Raw genomic sequence first — 20360 nt, 5'->3', positions numbered from 1 at the left:
AGTGGAGGGATTACGTAAGGAGGGGAGAGGTGAAGAAAGAAACAACTGAAGGAACAGAGGATGATGAGGTACTGGAAAGGCAGGAATGTAAGAATGATGAAACACGAAAAACAGGATAATGAAGAGAGGGTGTAGGAAGAATGCATTTAAGACAGCAGGAAAGAGGGACAGAATGAGCAAAATGAAGAAAGAAGGAAGGAAGTAGCCAGAGATGGGGGTAAAACAAAAAGGAAAGGGCTGGAAAGAAAGAGGATAAAGGAAGGAAGCAAGGAAGGAAAGAAGAAGGGAACGAATGAAAAAGAAGGTAGAGAAGAAATCTGACCTAAGTGGTAGCTAACTCAATTTGGAATCGGAAATGCAGGTTCTAAATCCAGCCTTCACATTTAACCAAAAGTGTGTGATCCTGGTCGAATCATGTGACTAGTGCTTCAGTTCGGCCAGGTTCAGGAGCATTCGCTCACTCATTGAACATCAGGGGTTAGTTTTTATCGCAGGAGGAAAGTTGTAGCGAGAACTGAAAATGCTGGCACAGAGTTTAGCATTTTGTGTGCTTGTAAAACACGCCCACCCAGCAGACCGGAACGCGGCAGCTCTTGCAAGCAGAGAAGACCAATGGTTTGTTGTATCTGAAATACAACACCTGTCGTTACCTGACCTGCTCTTTCTGCACACGCGCCATTCCCTTCACAGTAAGCCGACATCAGCTGGCCTACCTCCAGGACCAGCCTTTCAGTAAACACTTGCAGCATTTAATCACTTGTTTATTTAAGAATCGTATAAGGTGCACCCTGGCACTAGGGGACAATTTTGCGATGTATATTCGACTCATACATCGAATAATTTCATGGCAATGACAACAATTCGTTGCAGCAAATGTACAATTGATCTGTTTGTGCAATAACAATAATCCCAAAATACCCCAGGTTCCATTTGAAATTTACTTTAGGGATTTCAGAGTCAATTTCCGAGCTTTAGGGCCACCTACTCTTTTCGGCTGGGGCTCCGAGATGGCTTTTGGTTCCTGGATAATTTAGTGCCAATCCAATCCCTGGTATTCGCCCTTCCTCGCTCCAAGTCTTAACCATGAAATGGCGCCACTCTTCAGACAACATCTTGGTGCCAAATTAGACATTGCCTTTCCCCCTCCTCGCCAATATATAGCCAATAATATTGGGAACCTCCCATAATTCTTCAAGATGTAACTATACAAGCCTATAACTGAAGCTGTGCACAGAAAAGGATGGAAGGAAGGGACTAGGGTCTCGAATGTAGCAGAAAGAAAGATTGATGGAATTAGCGATATATAATCTAGGCATTGCTTCCTCATAGGTCTTCCTGTTCCTTCAGCGTAAGATCACGCCCTTTTGTGATATCCCATTTTAGATCAGTATAGTAAGAATCATAGGGTTGTCTGATAGAATATTGAAGCTAAAAATATTGTGTGGACAGAAGATCTGGTCAAAAATATCGAGGATTCAATTATCGAGAAGGTAAGGGCATATAGATAGGCAAGTATAGATCTACTATTCTTAACTCCTATCGAGAAGGTAAGGGCATATAGGCAAGTATAGATCTACTATTCTTAACTCCTATCGAGAAGGTAAGGGCATATAGGCAAGTATAGATCTACTATTCTTAACTTCTATCGAGAAGGTAAGGGCATATAGGCAAGTATAGATCTACTATTCTTAACTTCTATCGAGAAGGTAAGGACATATAGGCAAGTATAGATCTACTATTCTTAACTCCTATCGAGAAGGTAAGGGCATATAGGCAAGTATAGATCTACTATTCTTAACTCCTATCGAGAAGGTAAGGGCATATAGGCAAGTATAGATCTACTATTCTTAACTCCTATCGAGAAGGTAAGGGCATATAGGCAAGTATAGATCTACTATTCTTAACTCCTATTGAGAAGGTAAGGGCATATAGGCAAGTATAGATCTACTATTCTTAACTCCACATCTACGTATCCTATATATATATATATCGTCAAGGTACATATATGTGGAGTTAGGTACAGTAAAACTTTGCTTACCCATAGAAACTTACCTTCACAAAATGTTTGTCCTCGATATTCTTGACACGATATTTTGTTCACTCGATATTTTTAACTCAATATTTTGTCCATATACCTGTGAAACTGATGCCAAAACTCCTTCATCAAAAGTTAATTTTAATTGTGACCCCGCATCCAGACTGTAACAACATACATAAATCTAAAAATCCCAGTAGGACGGGTCTGAGCATGTCTATTGTGGACCCCAATCATGATAACTGAGCATATGACCAAGTGTCTTATACTTCGACGTGAGAGTTTTGGGAATTCTGACCAGACCCAAGGAAATAAGTACCCTGGGGTTGAAACACGTCGGCTGGACTTTCATAATATATAAAATCAATTGAAAGTTTAAAGATGAAGAAGCTAAGAATAGCTTGGTTTTCAATATGACTTATTAAATATTACTGTCTCAGTGTTCATTTTGGATCGGAATTGATGACATCAATAAATTGGAATAGCAAGTGGACATTTTATCCTAAAACAGGGATGTGGAATTCCTACAGCCCAACCCCCAGGACATATTGTTTGGGGTCAAGGGCAACGAGTTTTCATGTGTATTTTGTCCTTGGGACAAGTAGGCCCAACCCCCTGCAGCACCAACCCTTTGGCTACCAGTTTGCAGTACCACATTATGGATCAGGAAGGACACCGTCTGTAGTTAAGGTAATATTTTTGTCCATATGTTAATGCTGTTCAAACTTGTATTTATGATTCATTAATTGAAAGTCTTTATTATTAGGGTGAGTGCTCTAAGCAAATGTTGAAGGCTCTGACTGCACTACTGATAGTGGTTCCGGTATAAAAATGTGTACACACGTTTTCAAAGTTTGGCAATATGAGGCTATGTATAATGCTGTCACACAAGAAACGAGCCACGGGTCTGAATTGGGAGGAGGTTAGTTAACTGTTTGAATGTGATCTACCATGCAGGAGAGGGGGTTTCCCTTTTCAGGACGGTTACCCTCACACAGAGGTGTCATGCTTCATCATGGGGGTGCCTCCTCACACGGACAACCTGGTCTTCATGTGGGCTACAACCCCCTCTCTACAAGGGAGGAGCTCAGGGATGTTTTTATTGAGTCAGGCGAGGTGTACTAAACCCCTATGGGAGCTTGGCGTGTTCAAACTTCAAAGGCACTCCATGGGCATGTGCACCCCCCCCCCCCCATCCCTTTCTGCTCGCGCGTGCCGAGCACAAATTCCCTTTACTCCACCACACTGGGCGGGTGTAACTTTATTGCCCGCACCGTCCACCAGCATTCCTAGTCCCTGAGCAACTTCTTTTCCCATGAGCCTCCACTTCCGGCACTCACCGCAGTATCTTATCCATTACACTGATCAGATGATTATACTAATTTGACAGTGCATACTAAGCACCATCCTGATTTGCCTCGCATAAGGCATAAGTCTCCGAGCGGCTGCCCGCACTACAAATCCCATGAGGCTCCCACTTCCGGGCACGCGCCTTCCAACCCAACTGATCTAAGTTTTCAATACACGTCATGTGTATTTAAACGAGAGCCGTCCCAGCACTCATTTTCCTGTCCGCGGATGTGCTCGTTGGCAAGAATCCACAATTTTGTGGTAAGTGTTCCAGCCCCCTTCCCCATCGGCTGTCTGCATCACCGAGGCACCATAGCCTCCACTCTTTCACTGGGGAGACGCCGCGTATTGCACCGGCTTTCTCCACCTCCCACCCCGTATTCATTTCAGCCCCACGCGTCAGTCCTGGCCTTTCAAGAACCGCGGCGCCCACCATAGCTGCTACACTTCTATGTAGGAGATACCGCGTAATGCACCGGTTCTCCACCTTCCACACGCCGTTGTCAACCGATGCGCTCACTTGTAATACTGTCTCGTCCGCTCGGTACCATCTTTAGCAGGCTACCTGCAGGCACTTTGGCTCCATGAGCCGCTCGTAACCGAGGCCCTCATTTTAAAACCGCCCCGCCCGCTGGGGACCATTTTTGGCTGCCTGTGGCACAGAGGTACAACATGCCTCGTGTCACATTATCGATCCTCCACGGATACTAGATGTGTCTGCACCCATGCTACCCACGCTACGATCCAGCAACGCATGGCACCACGTAGTGCCTTAGATTTAGCGAACACCCCCGTGCAACCCTGCCAGCATGCCATCTATAGCACCAGAAGGGAGACCCATCCCACATTGCTTACCACGACCCTCAAGGAGTAGGGCTACTCACATTCCCCTCCCCCTTCTCAGCCCCACACGGGCACTGAACCACCCCCGGCCCCGTCAATCAACCCCCTGGCCAAGAATTGGGTCTACTACTGGCACGTGCCTGGGGGCCCTGAGCTATGTTCCATTTTTGTTACGCCCTTGCCACCAGTCTATGAATTAAGTCAATTGCTGGCACACGCCTAGGGCTTTTTGCTTGCACTCCAGCCTGTGCATATAGCTATACCTGTGCCCCTCAATGACAGCGAATCTGTATCAACATCTTTCTCGCTTAAGTCTACACACAGGCAATCTGACAAAATGAAAGTTGCACTTATGCTTTATCTCTAAATCCCTCCCTTGGGATCTCTTGTTTTTAATACCATATACCTCTTTTGGCAGGTTTTGGTGCTCGTACCATATGGCTAATATGCCTGGACAGACGTAGTGAATTGCGCAACCCACCGTGGTGAGTCACACGTCTTTGTTAACCACACATTGATCTAATATATATATGTGTTACAAAATTCATCATCATTCAGGAGGTTTGTAACTGTATATTTGACTCATGCTATATATATACTGGATATACATTTGGTGACAACATGCCTTTTTGTCTCTAATATAGGTTGTATGCAGTACATACTGAACAGTCAATATTACTGGCTCAGTATTATACTCTTTTACTCATGTGTTTTTCATGTTTTTTTCACGTATTTGCATGTTATCTCTGAAGTAGCTCAACAAACTGACCCTGAAGAAGGCCGCAACACTATTTAGGTCCTTCTGGCCAAAACATGTTGGTCTAGTGATCTACACATCTGTCTCTAATGTTGGCACTTGTTTTATCAGCTCCTCACTGTTTTTAATCCTGACACCGGGTAGCTGAATAAAGTTACAATATAGCTAACCCTGTAGCCAGTTTTAAACTCTCACATCACAGCACTGCTCCCTTTTTACACACACGCAAAGCTCACATAGGAGTTTAGTACACCTCGCTTGACTCAATAAAAACATCCCAGAGCTCCTCCCTCATAGAGAGGGGGTTGTAGCCCACACGAAGACTAGGTTGTTTGTGTGAGCAGGCACCGCCATGATGAAGCATAACACCTCTGGTGTGTGAGGGAAACCGTCCTGAAAAGGGAAACCCCCCATCCTGCATGGTAGATCACATTCAAACAGTTAACTAACCTCCTCCCAATTAAGACCCGTGGCTCGTTTCTTGTGTGACAGCATTATACATAGCCTCATATTGCCAAACTTTGAAAACGTGTGTACACATTTTTATACTGGAACCACTGTCAGTAGTGCAGTCAGAGCCTACAACATTTGCTTATGGCACTCACCCTAATAATAAAGACTTTCAATTAATGAATCATAAATACAAGTTTGAACAGCATTAACATATGGACAAAAATATTACCTTAACTACAGACGGTGTCCTTCCTGATCCATAATGTGGTACTGCAAACTGGTAGCCAAAGGGTTGGTGCTGCAGGGGGTTGGGCCTACTTGTCCCAAGGACAAAATACACATGAAAACCTGTTGCCCTTGACCCCAAACAATATGTCCTGGGAGTTGGGCTGTAGGAATTCCACATCCCTGTTTTAGGATAAAATGTCCACTTGCTATTCCAATTTATTGATGTCATCAATTCCGATCCAAAATGAACTCTGAGACAGTAATATTTAATAAGTCATATTGAAAACCAAGCTATTCTTAGCTTCTTCATCTTTAAACTTTCAATTGATTTTATATATTATGAAAGTCCAGCCGACGTGTTTGAACCCCAGGGTACTTATTTCCTTGGGTCTGGTCAGAATTCCCAAAACTCTCACCTCGAAGTATAAGACACTTGGTCATATGCTCAGTTATCATGATTGGGGTCCACAATAGACATGTGTCCTTCCTGATCCATAATGTGGTACTGCATTTTAACATGAGCAAATATGCAAGTGTAGATATGCTCATGCGAAAATCTGATTGTGTTTGCAAGTTCACTTTCCCTCCAACCTCTTTTTTCCCAACTCTGTAAGAAGGTTTACGTCTGCCATTGTCAGTAAATATCCAACATTTCTCAGTATGGGAAAAGAATAGAGAAGAGTTGTTGAAAACCCTTTTAACATGCACGTTGGTAGGTTTGCACAGACTCAAAAGAGCATTCTAACCCTGGAACTATTGCTTACCAGTACCTTCAGCCCCGTATGTAGATCTGCGGAAACATGACAACATAAGGGGATTGCAAGTATTCAAACACTACTATGGTATGAGCCCTGGCATAATCCGAGAGGCTATATAAGAGCTCTTATATAATGAGATGCTGTCATAATTTGTCGCCGCACTACATGGAACCAAAGGGACAAGTGGATTTTGTTACAGGACAAGTAGATTTATGAAGCAACCTGCCCCATGGACAAGTAGATATTTTATTAAATTCCACATCCCTGCTAAAAGATGATGGGTTGACCTCTTTCTTTATCTTGCAAAAGTAGAGAACGATCCCCACAATGCTGATGGTGATATCCCTTTGGCTTCTTCTTTTTGGTCGTCCTAGAACCGTTTCAGATAGATCAGATAGAGTCCTAAATGACGGCTCATATGTTGTACTGACAGTGATCTTGATCTAGTTGCCCAGGGTTGAAAAGATAGGTTTCTTTCCTAACAAGGAAGCCAAAATTAGCAAACTGACAGGAACCAAGACGAGGCGTACTTGGTATTGGCACCCCACCATTGGGCTCCTAAGAAATACTTTAAGACTCTGTACTTACGCTATTTTAATATTAAGGACCTACTATGAAGGGGTCTGTGAGGGCATGTATTTAATATTTGGTTTTTATTAGTCTTTATAGAGATTCTGAGCCAAGCACTGTCCTTAGTAAAAAAAGATTTTACAAAAGGTCAGTGGAAAACAAAGTGGTAAAAGCCGTAAGGTTCATATATTTTACTTAATATGAGAGCTAGAGAAAGAAATCAAGAACTACACAGTTCAAAAGATGGTCTGGGCGTAAGGCTATGAAAAAAGTGTTTGAACAGATACGTAATAGGGTTACAAACTTTGGTAAATTTAGAGAGAAGATATGAAAACTTGACCAAACAGTAGAAAAAATGAAGTTCCATGAATTACAATTTATAGAAAAAATACCCAAACAAAGGGGAGCTAGAGGAACATACAAAATCTTATGTCAGAAGGATGGGAATTAGTAGACTTTAGAAAAACTGGAAATATAAATAAAGTTCCCATATTGCGATTGTACTGATTTTTACATTTAAATCTGTGCAAACAACCTATTTCCGTCTGGTTTTGTAAAACAGATATTTTTGATTGGCTCCCCATGCTGTCAATCATGATGCTATGACAGCAGAAGATCAGATTCACATTATGGGGAGTTAAAGGGAGGAGATGTCCTAGTGATGCGTAAATAGCTGCACGTGCTCTTGTTCAACAATGTAAATGTAGCCAGGTGAGTGTATTGTTGGACTATTAAAGGCTAATTATAACAAGCTACAGGGAACCAACACTGAAAAATTAATCTGAAGAAACTTTAGCTTCAATAGAACGTAAATTAAAATTAAAAAATGCAGCTTAAATAAACGGGCATCAATATAAAGAAATGTAAAAGATGAATGCCATTAAACTGACGTCCTAAACTTAAACATGTGCAAATCGATGGATTCATTTATAAGCACAGCATAGAAAACGAAAATGGAGTTGTGGTTGGGGGTGAGGGGGCACAGCAGAGTTATAAGAAGGGCCACTGGAATTATGCAATAATGGGTAAACATATTATGTGGCATGGTTGACAAAATTATGTGGCAAGAGAAGACAACTTGTACAGCAGAAAAGGCCACATTCTTTGTTTGTAATATTATACTATTTTGTCATTTTATACACATTAATACTGCCTGAGCAAAAATGACACCTCGGTAACACAAGGTTACCACCTAACTACAGCTCTCAGCAGCTGAAAGGTGACCAGTCAACTATTGCAAAGTGCCTACTGCTATGTGGCATCACATGACTTTTGATCCGCTGGCGCTAGAAGCAATATTTCATGGGATTTTCTGAAGTGCCATTAAAAATTATGGCTTTAAAGACCATGGGCCATATGTAGGAAGCCTAATACCGGTCGGTAACGGCCGATTTTCGGTAAATATCCCGTTACCGACCGGTATTTAGGCTTTTGCTATGTAGGGGGATCATTTCAGGATTCGGTAATTTACCGAATCGGTAAAATTACCGATTCGGTAATTTTACCGATTCGGTAAATACCGAATCCTGAAATGAGATGTAGGGGGAGTGTGTCGTGGGTGTGGGGATTCGTTATTTACCACCAACTAAAAGTTGGTGGTAAATGACGAATACCTGTAAAAAGGCATTTTTTGGCTATTTGAAGTGTGCAATGTGGCAGACATACATGCCCTTAGGGCATGTATGTGCGCCACATGTGCACACATGCAGGAATCAGGGGTGCAACAGGGTGTCACTGTGACACCCTGCCACCCTTGATTGTGCTCCCCCCATTACCGAATCGGTATTTACCGATTCGGTAATGGTAACTGGCTTCCCATTGATTCCTATGGGCCTCCTGGCCCATAGGAATCAATGGGAAGCCAGTTACCATTACCGAATCGGTAAATACCGATTCTAAATTACCGACCCATTCCGAATCGGTAAATATTACCGATGGATTACCTACATATCATTTACCACTTCATAAATACCGAATCGGTAAAATTCGGTATTTATGAAGCGGTAAATGTTAGGCTACCTACATATGGCCTCATATATCTGAAAAAATTGCATTGTTACAAGCATTGTTTGATCACACTTTTAAACAAAAAAAAGCAGTCTTAGGCGAGAGACATAAAAAAAAAAAAAAAATTGCAAACTATTTCCTCTTACCATCAGATCCATCTGGAAAGGGTCAGGCGAGTTCCTGTGCTCGCTCCTTGCCATATTACGGCACCTTCCATGCCAAGTACCACGCATCAGGAGTTAGACTAACCCATTTTAGTGCTGGTGTCCGCATCACTGCACTAACATTCTTAGTCACACATATTAAGCTAGCTCCCAGCAGCCTGGCTAGGCACTACAGGCAGATGACTTTATTACTATAATATGCAAAGCAGCAGTCTGCACTCTTGATGTGCGCTGCTACCTAAGGAAATTAGAAGCTGTGGCCCAAATCGAGGAGGGGTGACTTCTTGTTAGGTGACGACCTGGGCCCCCGGCATAAGTTTGTTTACTTGTGCTTTCATTTAAACTGTTTAAACGGTGGCCTCTAGGTGACATTCGCGCATTGTGGATCCAGTTTCACACATTTTAAAAACACATAAACAGGCTTGGTCCAGTCCAAGCCTCAGGGGGGAAAACAGCGTCTCTTGTCAGGCCTGTTCCAACCAAGTTGCTTGGGCGACAGCACACAAAAAAAAACACATTGACAAATCCAATAGGTCTCACCTATACAAGAGTGATTGGCTTTGGCAATGTGTTTTTGCCATGTTGTACACCAGTGTGGCTGCGTTCAGCATGGCTAAAGGTTAGTGGTGTGGAGAGTCCTAGAGTGGAGTGGGGGGGGGGAGAAGACAGTCATAGACTGGGCTTGTTGGGGTAGAGTGGAGTAGAGGGAGTAGAGTGTTGTAGAGTTGAGTAGAGGGGAGTAGAGCTGAGTGGTTCAGTGGCAGAGTCTCGTAGAGTGTAGTGTCATAGAGTGCAGCATCACAGAGTGGAGTGGCAGAGTGGAGTGGAGAGAAACAGGGTGGAGTGGGTTGAAATAGTGGGGTGGATTGGATTGGGGTAAAGTGGGTTGGATTGAGTGGGGTGGATTGGGTTGGAATGGGGTGGATTTAAATTGGGTGAGGTGGAGTGGATTGGGGTGGATTGGAGTGGGGTGGATTAGATATGGGTGGGGTGGGGTGAATTGGATTAGAGTAGGGCGGTCTGGAGTGGGGTGGGGTAGTGGGGTTGGAATGGACTGGACCGGAGGGGGTGGATTGAATTGGAGTGGGCTGGATTGGATTGGAGTAGGGTGTATTGGACTGGAGTGGGGTGGGGTGGATTGAATTGGAGTGAGGTGGATTGGATTGGAGTGGTGAGGTGGACTGCAGTTGGGGGGGTGGGCTGGATTGGGGTAGAGCAGGTGGATTGGAATAGAGTGGGGTGATTGGACTACAGTGGAGTGGGTTGGATTGGAGTGAGGTGGACTGGATGGGGTGGATTAGATTGGAGTGGGGAGGATTGGATTGGGGTGGGGTGGGGTGTACTGAAGTGGGGTGAATAGGAGTGAAGTGGGTTGATGTGGAGTGGGTAGATGAGACTGGAGTGGGGTGGATGGAATTGGAGTGGGGTGGACTGAAGTGGGGTGGACTAGAGTGGGGTGGACTAGAGTGGGGTGGATTGGATTGGCATGGGGTGGATTGGATTGGAGTGAGGTGGATTGGATTGAGTGGGGTGGATTGGATTGGGGTGGATTGGATTGAGGTTGATTGGATTAGGGTAGGGTGAACTGGATTGGGGTGGGGTGGATTGGATTGAAGTGGATTTGATTGGGGTGGGGTGTGTTAATATTGATGTCGATGTACGCAGCGATAGATGTGTGCATGAAAACAAAATCAATTACTGTTGTCCAAATCACCCTTATGACCTTCCCATCAACACCGAGTCAGAACTATGTGGTCAGGCAGGCCCTGCGACCTTGGCCTGAGGCAACTGATTGACGGATCACAGTTGGGGTGACATAGCCAGCAGAACCAACACACAAACAGGAAAAACCCAGATTAATCCCACAGATAGTCAGCAGCACCTCAATGGTCCGAGGAGATTGGCCCCGATAAAGAACACATGGACAGAGGGGCACGTGTTCTCAAAACACCATAAAGTTAGATGACGCATGAAGTTAGAAACACTCAGCCAATCAGGACACAGCACACGCAGTGATCACGCACTCCCCATGCTGGACATCTGGACACGTTACCCACTGGCCCTCATTGTGTCCACGGAAGGTTGAGACGCACCTTCATTTTTTATCAGGTGGGATGAGGCGGGTTGTTTTGGATTAGAGTGTAGCAAATTGTTTTGGATTGGAGTGGACGGATTGTTTTCGATTGAGTGGGGCAGATTGGGATGGGGCAGACTGGCAAGAGGCAGATTGTTTTGGATTAGATTGGGGTGGATTGTGGTGGATTGGCTTGGAGTGGGGACAATTGGGGAGGGAGGGAGGTGGATTGGGGTGAGGTGGATTGAATTGGGGTGGGGTAGTTTGGTCTGAGCTGGATTGGGGTGGATTGGATTGGTGTGAGGAGGATTGGAGTGGGGTGGGATGGATTGGGTTGACTGGAGTGGAGTGGAATGGAGTGACGCAGATTGGATTGGGGCATAATGTTTTGGATTGGAGTGGGGCTGATTAGAGTGGGGCACAATGTTTTGGATTAGAGTGGGGTACATTGTTTTGGATTGGTGTGGGGCAAACTGGAGTGGATTGGAGTGAGGCAGATTGGAGTGGGGTACATTGTTTTGGATTGGAGTGGGGCATATTGTTACAGAAGGGAGTGGGGCTGTCTAGAGTGGGGCCCAGTATTTTGTATTGGAGTGGGACAGATTGTTTTGGATTAAGTGGGGCAGATTGGTATGGCGCAGACTGGAGTGGGGCAGATTGTTTTCGATTAGAGTGGGGTAGATTGCAGTGAACTTGATTAGAATGTGGTGGATTGAGGATGGAGTGGTGTGATAGAATTGGGGTGAGGTGAAGTGGATTGGATTTGAGTGGGGTAGTTTGGTCTGAGCTGGATTGGGGTGGGTTGGATTGGTGCGGGTTGGATTGTGGTGGATTGGAGTAGAGTGGATTGGGGCAGATTGGAGTTGGCAGATTGTTTTGGATTGGAGTGGGGGAGATTGGATTGGGTAGATTGGAGTGAGGCACATTGTTTTGGATTGGAGTTGGGCAGATTGGAGTGGGGCAGATTGAAGTGAGGTAGATTGTTTTGGAGTTGAGTGGGGCTGATTAGAGTGGGGCAGATTGATTTGGATTGGAGTGGGGCAGATTGTTTTAGATTGGAGTGGGGCAGAATGTTTTGGTTTATAGTGGGACAGATTGTTTTGAATTGGAGTGAGGCAGATTGTTTTGAATTGAGTGGGGCAGATTGGTGTGGGGCAGATTGGAGTGGGGCAGATTGTTTTGGACTGGAGTGGGGCAGATTGGAGTGGGGTGGATTGTTTTAGATTGGAGTGGGCAGAATGTTTTGGATTGGAGTGAGGCACATTTTTTTGAATTGGAGTGAAGCAGATTGTTTTGGATTGAGTGAGCAGATTGGTGTGGGGCAGATTGATTTAGATTAGAGTGTGGTGGATTGAATTGGAGTGGGTGGATTGGGGAGGGAGTGTGGTGGATTGGATTGGGATGAGGTGTGTTGAATTAGAGTGGTTTAGTTTGGTTTAGGCTGGATTGGATTTGTGTGGGGTGGATTGGAGTGGGGTGAATTGGGATGGAATGGTTGGATTGGATTGAGGTGGACTGGATGGGGCAAATTTGAGGGGCAGATTGGAGTGGTGCAGATTGTTTCGAATTTGGAGTTAGGCAGATTGTTTTGCCTTGGAGTGGGGAGGAATGGAGTGGGATGGACTGGAGTGGGCAGATTGTTTTGTATTGGAGTGGAGTAGATTGGAGTGGGCAGATTGTTTTGGATTGGAGTGGGGCAGGTTGGACTGTGCGGATCAGAGTGGGGCAGACTGTTTTGGATTGGCATGGGATGGATTTGAGTGAGGCAGACTGTTTTGGATTGGAGTGGGGCAGACTGGATTGGGGCAGTTTGGAGTGGGGGAGACTGTTTTGGATTGGAGTGGGGCAGAGTGGAGTGGGGCGGATTGGAGTTGGAAGACTGGCGAGGGATAGATTGGAGTGGGGCCGATTGTTTTGGATTGGAGTGGGGAAGACTGCAGCTGGGTGGATTAGATTGGGGCACACTTTTTTAGATTGAAATGAGATGGATTTGAGTGGGGCGGACTGAGTGGGGCCACCTGGAGTGGGGCACGCTGGAGTGGGGCAGACTGGAGTGGGGCAGATTGTTTTGGAATAAAGTGGGGGGATTGAAGTGCGGTGGACTAGGGAGGAAATGGGGTGGATTGGATTGGGGTGAGGTGTGGGGTGGATTGGATTGAGGTGGATTGGATTGGGGTAGGGTAGGGTGAACTCGAATGGGGTGGGTTGAGGTGGGGTGGATTGGATTGTGGTGGATTTGATTGGGGTGGGGTGTGTTAATATTGATGTCGATGTACGCAATGATACATGAGTACATAAAAATGAAATCAGTTACTGTTGTGGATATCACCCTTATGAGCTCCCCATCAATACTGAGTCAGAAATATGTGGTCACACAGGCCCTGCGACCTAGGCTTGAGGGAACTGATTGACAGATCACAGGCGGGGTAACATGTAACCAGCAGACCAAATGCACAAACAGGAATAACCAAGATAAAACGCACAGATAGGCCCCAATAAAAAGCACATGGAGGGAGGGGCACGTGTTCCCAAAATATCATAAAGTTAGATGACGCATGAAGTTAGGAACAATCAGCCAATCAGGACACAGCACTCACAGCACATGCAGTGATCATGCACTCCCCATGCTGGACATATCAACACTTTCCCCACTGGCCCTCATTGTGTCCACACAAGGTTGAGACCCACCTGCATTTGTTATCAGGTGGGAGACATTTATGACTCCATGACTAAGCCCACATTCCTCTTCCTAAAAAGGATCTATGAATTGTTTTATGATGCTCCAGGAAAGGTATATAATGGTGTCCAAATTGATTGTACTTTGAGTCAGCCCTCGGATAAATTTCTGTATGTTGTACTCTCAGCCGCAGTATTTAATTAAACCAACTGTTCCTATTTTGCCAAACGCCTCTTGTCTTTCCTTTTTCAAGGTAAATCCACATTCAAGCAGCAGGTGGACTGGAATGGGGTGGGGTGGGGTGTGGTGGGGTGGGGTGGGGTGTGGTGGGGTGTATTAGATTTGGTTAGCTTTGACTAATGTTGAGTGTATTGGATTGGAGTGGATCGGATTAGGGTGAGGTGGATTGGATTGGAGTGGGGCTGATTGGAGTGGGGCTGCTAGGAGTGAGGCAGATTGTTTTGGATTAGCGTAGGGCATATTAGAATGGGGCAGAGTGTTTTGGATTGGAGTGGGGCAGATTGTTTTGGATTGGAGTGGGCATATTGGAGTGGGGCAGATTGTTTTGGATTGCAGTGGGGCGGATTGTTTTGTATTGGAGCGAGTCCTGTTGTTTTGGATTGGAGTGGGGTAGTTTGGTCTGAGCTGGATTGGGGTGGATTGGATTGGTGTGGGGTGGATTGGAGTGGAGTGGGATGGATTGTGGTGGATTGGAGTAGAATGGATTGGAGTGTGGCAGATTGTTTTGGATTGGAGTGGAGCAGATTAAATTGGGGCAGATTGTTTTGGATTGGATTGGGGCTGATTAGAGTAAGGCACAATGTTTTGGATTGGAGTGGAGCACATTGTTTTGGATTGGTATGGGGCAGACTGGAGTGGATTGGAGTGAGGCAGATCGGAGTGGGATAGATTGTTTTGGATTGGAGTGGGGTTTATTAGAGTGGGGCACATTGTTTTGTATTGGAGTGGGGCAGATAGTTTTGGATTAAGTGGGTCAGATTGGTATGGGGCAGACTGGAGTGGGGCACATTGTTTTGGATTAGTGGGGTAGATTGCAGTGGACTTGATTAGAGTGTGGTGGATTGGGGATGGAGTGGTGTGGATGGAATTGGGGTGAGGTGAAGTTTATTGGATTTGAGTGGGGTAGTTTGGTCTGGGCTGGATTGTGGTGGATTGGTGTGGGGTGGATAGGAGTAGAGTGGATTGGGGCAGATTAGAGTAGGGCAGATTGGAGTGAGGCACATTGCTTTGGATTAGAGTGGGGCAGATTGGAGTTAGGTACATTGTTTTGGAGTGGAGTGGAGCTGAATAGAAAATGGCAGATAGTTTTGGATTGGAGTGGGGCAGATTGTTTTAGATTGGAGTGGGCAGAATGTTTTGTTTTGGAGTGGGGCAAATTGTTTAGAATTGGAGTGCGGCAAATTGTTTTGGATTGAGTGGGGCAGTTTAGTGTGGGGCAGATTGTTTTCAATTGGAGTGGGGCAAATTGTTTTAGATTGGAGTGGGTGGAATGTTTTGGATTGGAGTGAGTCAGATTGTTTTAGATTGGAGTGGGTGGAATGTTTTGGATTGGAGTGGGGCAGATTGTTTTGAATTGAGTGGGGCATATTGGTGTGAGGCAGATTGCAGTGGGCAGATTGTTTTGGATTGCAGTGGGGTGGACTGGGGAGGGGGTGGATTAGATTGGATTGGGGTGAGGTGGATTGAATTGGAGTGGGGCAGTTTGGTTTAGACTGGATTGGATTGGATTTGTGTGGGGTGGATAGTATTGGAGTGGGGTGAATTGTGATGGATTGGAATGGGGTGAATTGGGATGGAATGGTTGGATTGGAGTGAGGTGGATTGGAGTGGAGCGAATTGGAGTCGGGCAGATTGTTTTTAAGTGGAGTGGTGCAGACTAGAGTGGGGCAGATTGTTTTGCATTGGAGTGGGATGGACTTGAGTGGGCCGATTGTTTTGTATTGGAGTGGAGAAGATTGGAGTGGACGGATTGGAGTGAGCAGACTGTTTTGGATAGCAGTGGGATGGATTAGAGTGAGGCAGATTGTTTTGCATTGGAGTGGGATGGACTTGAGTGGGCCGATTGTTTTGTATTGGAGTGGACGGATTGGAGTGAGCAGACTGTTTTGGATAGCAGTGGGATGGATTAGAGTGAGGCAGATTGTTTTGGATTGGATTGGGGCAGATTGTTTTTGATTACAGTGGGACTGATTGGAGTGGTGGGGATTGGAGTTGGAAGACTGGAGTGGGATAGATTGGAGTGGGGGCGATTGTTTTGGATTGGGGAAGATTGCAGCCGGGCAGATTAGAGTGTGGCAGACTGCTTTGGATTGGAATGAGACCGATTTGAGTGGGGTGGACTGAGTGGGGCAGATTGCTGTGGGGTAGATTAGATTAGGGCATATTGTTTTAAATTAAATTAGGAGAGCAGACTGGAGTAGGGCAGATTGGAGTGGGGGAATTTGCTTTGGATTGGAGTGGGGCAGATTGAAGCTGGGCGCACTGGAGTGGGCAGATTGAGTTAGATTGGACTGGGACAGATAGGAGTTGGGCGGATTAGAGTGGGGCAGATTGGAGTGGGGCAGTTTGTTTTGAATTGGAGTAGGGCAGGTTGGACTGCTGCAGGTTTGACTGGGGCAGATTGTTCTAGATTGGAGTGTGCAGATTGTTTTGGATTGGAGCGAGGTGGATTGGATTGAGTGGGGTGGGCTGCATTGGATTAGTGTGGGGTGGATTGGATTGGTGTGGGGTGGATTGGAGTGGAGTGGGGTGGATTGGGGTGGGGTGGGGTGGAGTGGGGAGAATTGGAGTGGGGCTGATTGGGGTGGGTAGATTGTTTTAGATTGAACTGGGGCAGATTGGAGTGGACCGTGGCAGATTGTTTTGGACTGGAGCGGGCAGATTGTTTAGATTTGTGTGGGGCAGATTGGAGTAGAGAGGGGTAGATTGTTTTGGATTGGAGCAGGGCAGATTATTTTAGATTGAAGCAGGGCAGATTGGAGTGGGTAAATTGGGAGGACTGGAGTGTGGTAGATTGGAGAGGATTGGGGCGAGTGGATTGAAATGGGGTGGATTGGATTGTTCTTGGGTGGATTGGTATGGGGTGAGGTGGAGTGGATTGGAGAGGGGCAGATAGGAGTGGGGATGGTTTGGGGTGTACTGCATTATTATGTGTTAAAGCATCATTTCAGAAATTACACTGAAGAAAGAAACAATGTTGCTTTGCAATAAAATAATCCTCATCTTTTGAGTACAGGCGGGTTTTCAAGCCATTTTATTTGTCAACAGCGTCTCCTTGACCCTAAAAAAGGAGCGCTGCTGATTGCCACCTCCCCGATTGCTGCTGAATTGAAACTAGTCCACAGGCTCCTGAGCAGTCTGGTGAGTTTCCAAAGTAGTCTGCCAGAGTTTTGTCACTATATAATTCAAAGATTCTTGGTTTTGCAAATTTATGTTCATAATGAGGTAAAATATAATTACTTGACTCTGTACCCTCTTCAGCAGCCTGAAGACGTGTTCATTGTTATTTGCCGAGTTTAGGCGGTGTTTTGCTTTGGAGCATAAAATGTAAACCAACTAGATCATAATGGTTTTCCTGATAAAAAAAATGTTTTTACAGGACCTGCATTTTTCAAAACTAAACAGAACAGTTTGCAATATCTGAAATTCTGTTTGCGTGTATTTGTATATCTGAAATTCTGTTTGTGTGTATTTGTATATCTGAAATTCTGTTTGTGTGTATTTGTGTGTGCATGTGTTCCTGTTCTCATGCACCGGGGTCATGCTGGGAAAGTGGAAAGCCATGACCAAATGATAGAGATGGCCCATCCAGGGCCAGCCTACATCAACCAGTCCCACCACCTTACCAGACAACTGCGCTCCGCCTCCCTCTCACTCGCCCACACCCCGCGCATCCACAGAAGCACCAGAGAAGGCCACTCCTTCTACCTGGAGGCGAAAACCCGGAAGGACCTCCCTGAGCGGCACTGGACCTTACACCGATCGGCTGGAATTCTGGACAGCACTCAAGAACTGGCTGTGCGACTGAGTCACCTGAGCCACCATGACCCGCAAGCGCCTGGATGCCCTCCTGGGTGATTAGCTGCGCTTTATAAATCCACTTGATCGAATGATTGATTGATCGACAAGTCATCCTCTCTTTGGACAACTGACATCTTTAGTCTGTTCTTGTTTTACTCAGAAGATCGCTCAGCTTTCTGGTCTGTTTTAGGCCAATTTCTAAACCATTTTGATATGCAAAGCGAGTTTTCCAATATTTATCTTATTTCATTGTTATAACAGCTTTATGCAGTTCACAAAAAGGGTCACTCAAAGTATCACACATATGGCCTTAAAACGTCACAGATAAGCAAACCAATGACTGGAAATGTCACACATAAGCAAACTGAAAACTTGGCTGCTGTGAGCAGGCAAGGGGAGGCTCCAGGAGGAAGATGGAGAGAAAGAAACGGAAAGGGGTAGAGAGAAGGCATAGGAGAGGGAGAAGAGGAGGGAAGAAGAGAGAGAAAGAATGAATGGATGGATGGGGAGTGAGGGGGGGGGGCAGTTTGAAGGGCCTTGAAATGTTCCTCCTGCTCACAGAGGGCACGCGACCATTGCCAAGTGGAAACACCGAAACTAGCAAAGAGTACAGCGCGTGCACTTTCAGGGAACGTCGCGTTCAGAGCGTTCCTTCGTGCGTGTCTTTGTGTACAGTTAGTTACGAGTTCGTTACTCAGGAAACTTAAAATCAAACCATCCTTGCGTGCAGCTCAGAGAAACAATCTCACGGATCGTGAATAATAATAAAACGAACAACACGTATATAATTAAAAGTCCACTAAACCGATCGTGAACAAAAGGGCTCGATTCAAGGCGCTACACTCACCAGATAAGACCAGAATTAAACTCCACAACGTCGGGCTGCCCATGGTAGCGGCTGAAGGTTCTCCCGTGCCTCAGGATGCGCTAAGTGCGGCGGCTGCTGCTGCTGTCAGTGGAAATGGAGTTCAGGAAGAAAGTAACTAGTGAGTGGGTGAAGCGAGGGGAGGGGGGCGCCTCGCTCCGTACAAAGTTTAAACCCGAGCAGTCACGTCACGTGCAGAGAGGGGAGGGAGCCTAACTTTCTACTTCCCTGTGCAGAGAGCGAGAAATGAAACTGAATGCGAGCGGATTGAGCAACCGTCGACCCCCTGCGCTTGCATTGCCAAATACTGTTGAGAACTGATGCAGTCAGCGGAAGTGGGGCCCTGCGTGCATTCTAGCGATTGCTGGTGTCGTGTCCCAGTTCGTGCTCCTTGGGTACCCCAGAGAATCTCAGTCTGATCTAGTCGGAAAATGTACTTCCGTTCTCTTAACAAACCACCCCGCCGGCTACAAATGTCTTGTTATACGAAATGCGCCTCAGAAATGAGCCAGACGGAAAGAGGATGCGAGAAAAGCCCACAACCGGGATTTTGTCTTTAGCTGCGCTCACCTCACCTCTTGCTCGATGAGGGAGACACCATTTGTAAAGAAAGCCACAGTTTCACCCTTCCCACCGGCTACCCGGAAGGTTTCAGATTCAGAAACACAGCACTTCTTGCCAACATCAACCTCTTTGTCTAAAAAATGTGGGTGTAGTCAGGTGTTTAGAAGACTGGTCCTATTAAGGTCAGTGGGGGATGGACACCTCTTTTGAGGATGATATGGGTCTGAAAAGCGGGGGACTCCATTAAATTCTATTTTAGCAGTAAAAAGCGGGCGACACGCCACATGTAGGTGATTTGACAGCTGTGACATAATGTAACACAAAGAAAAGGTCAGCAGTGGCAGGAACATGTCACTCCCAACCCTATCTGCAAAGATGACCTGTGTCGTGTGTCCCTGCTCACAGGTACACTTAACAGAGTAAAGGTCATTGCTTGTTGGTGTATTAATCGATCAATCAGTAATCTTATAAAGAGCGACTACCCACCCGTGAGTGTCTCAAGGTGCTAAGTGTGGCGGGTTCTGTAGTTCAGTCACTTTCCACTTTCATGTGCAGACACTGTGTTGCCACCTGTATCTTTTTTGCTCAGAGAACTCACCTCGGAGAGGTTTGCCCCACCTTCGGGCCCTAGAAAGACCTACCAAGAAGACAACTTGCATTGTCATGAAGCTATCCAAGTCGGCTTGCTGAGTGACGCCACATCGTGGTCAGTGTAATGAGAAATAGGGTATTTGAAGTAATAGAAACGACTGGCAAGAACCCCAACATTTAGTTGTTAATACATTTCCATTGAGAGTTTAGGCAAACTTGAACTTTCAAATGGAAAATACAGCGTTAATAAGAAACCCAACATCTCAAGATCTTCCACCCGTTCAAGGACTCCTCCTCTAATTAATATTTCCTTCTACACTCGACGAATCCCCTACATTAACTAGTAATATTCTTATCATCAGATCCTCGTCTCTGTTCTTCAT

At 45.7% G+C, this 20360-nt stretch overlaps 1 protein-coding gene across 1 annotated transcript in view; it reads right to left on the bottom strand.

Annotated features, from left to right (window-relative positions):
* LAMP3 (lysosome associated membrane protein 3) overlaps window positions 1-19521 on the bottom strand; it is a 126821-nt gene extending 107300 nt beyond the window's left edge. Inside the window, exon 1 of the mRNA XM_085635358.1 lies at window positions 18805-19521. Coding sequence (XP_085491484.1) covers window positions 18805-18847 — 43 coding nt within the window. The 5' untranslated portion in view covers window positions 18848-19521. The remainder of the gene's footprint in view (window positions 1-18804) is intronic.
* Between the last annotated feature and the right edge of the window lie 839 nt (window positions 19522-20360).

This window comes from Triturus cristatus, chromosome 11 (genome assembly GCF_964204655.1).
Source record: "Triturus cristatus chromosome 11, aTriCri1.1, whole genome shotgun sequence".
Lineage (NCBI taxonomy): Eukaryota > Metazoa > Chordata > Amphibia > Caudata > Salamandridae > Triturus > Triturus cristatus.
This window is presented reverse-complemented; position numbering and strand designations above follow the sequence as displayed.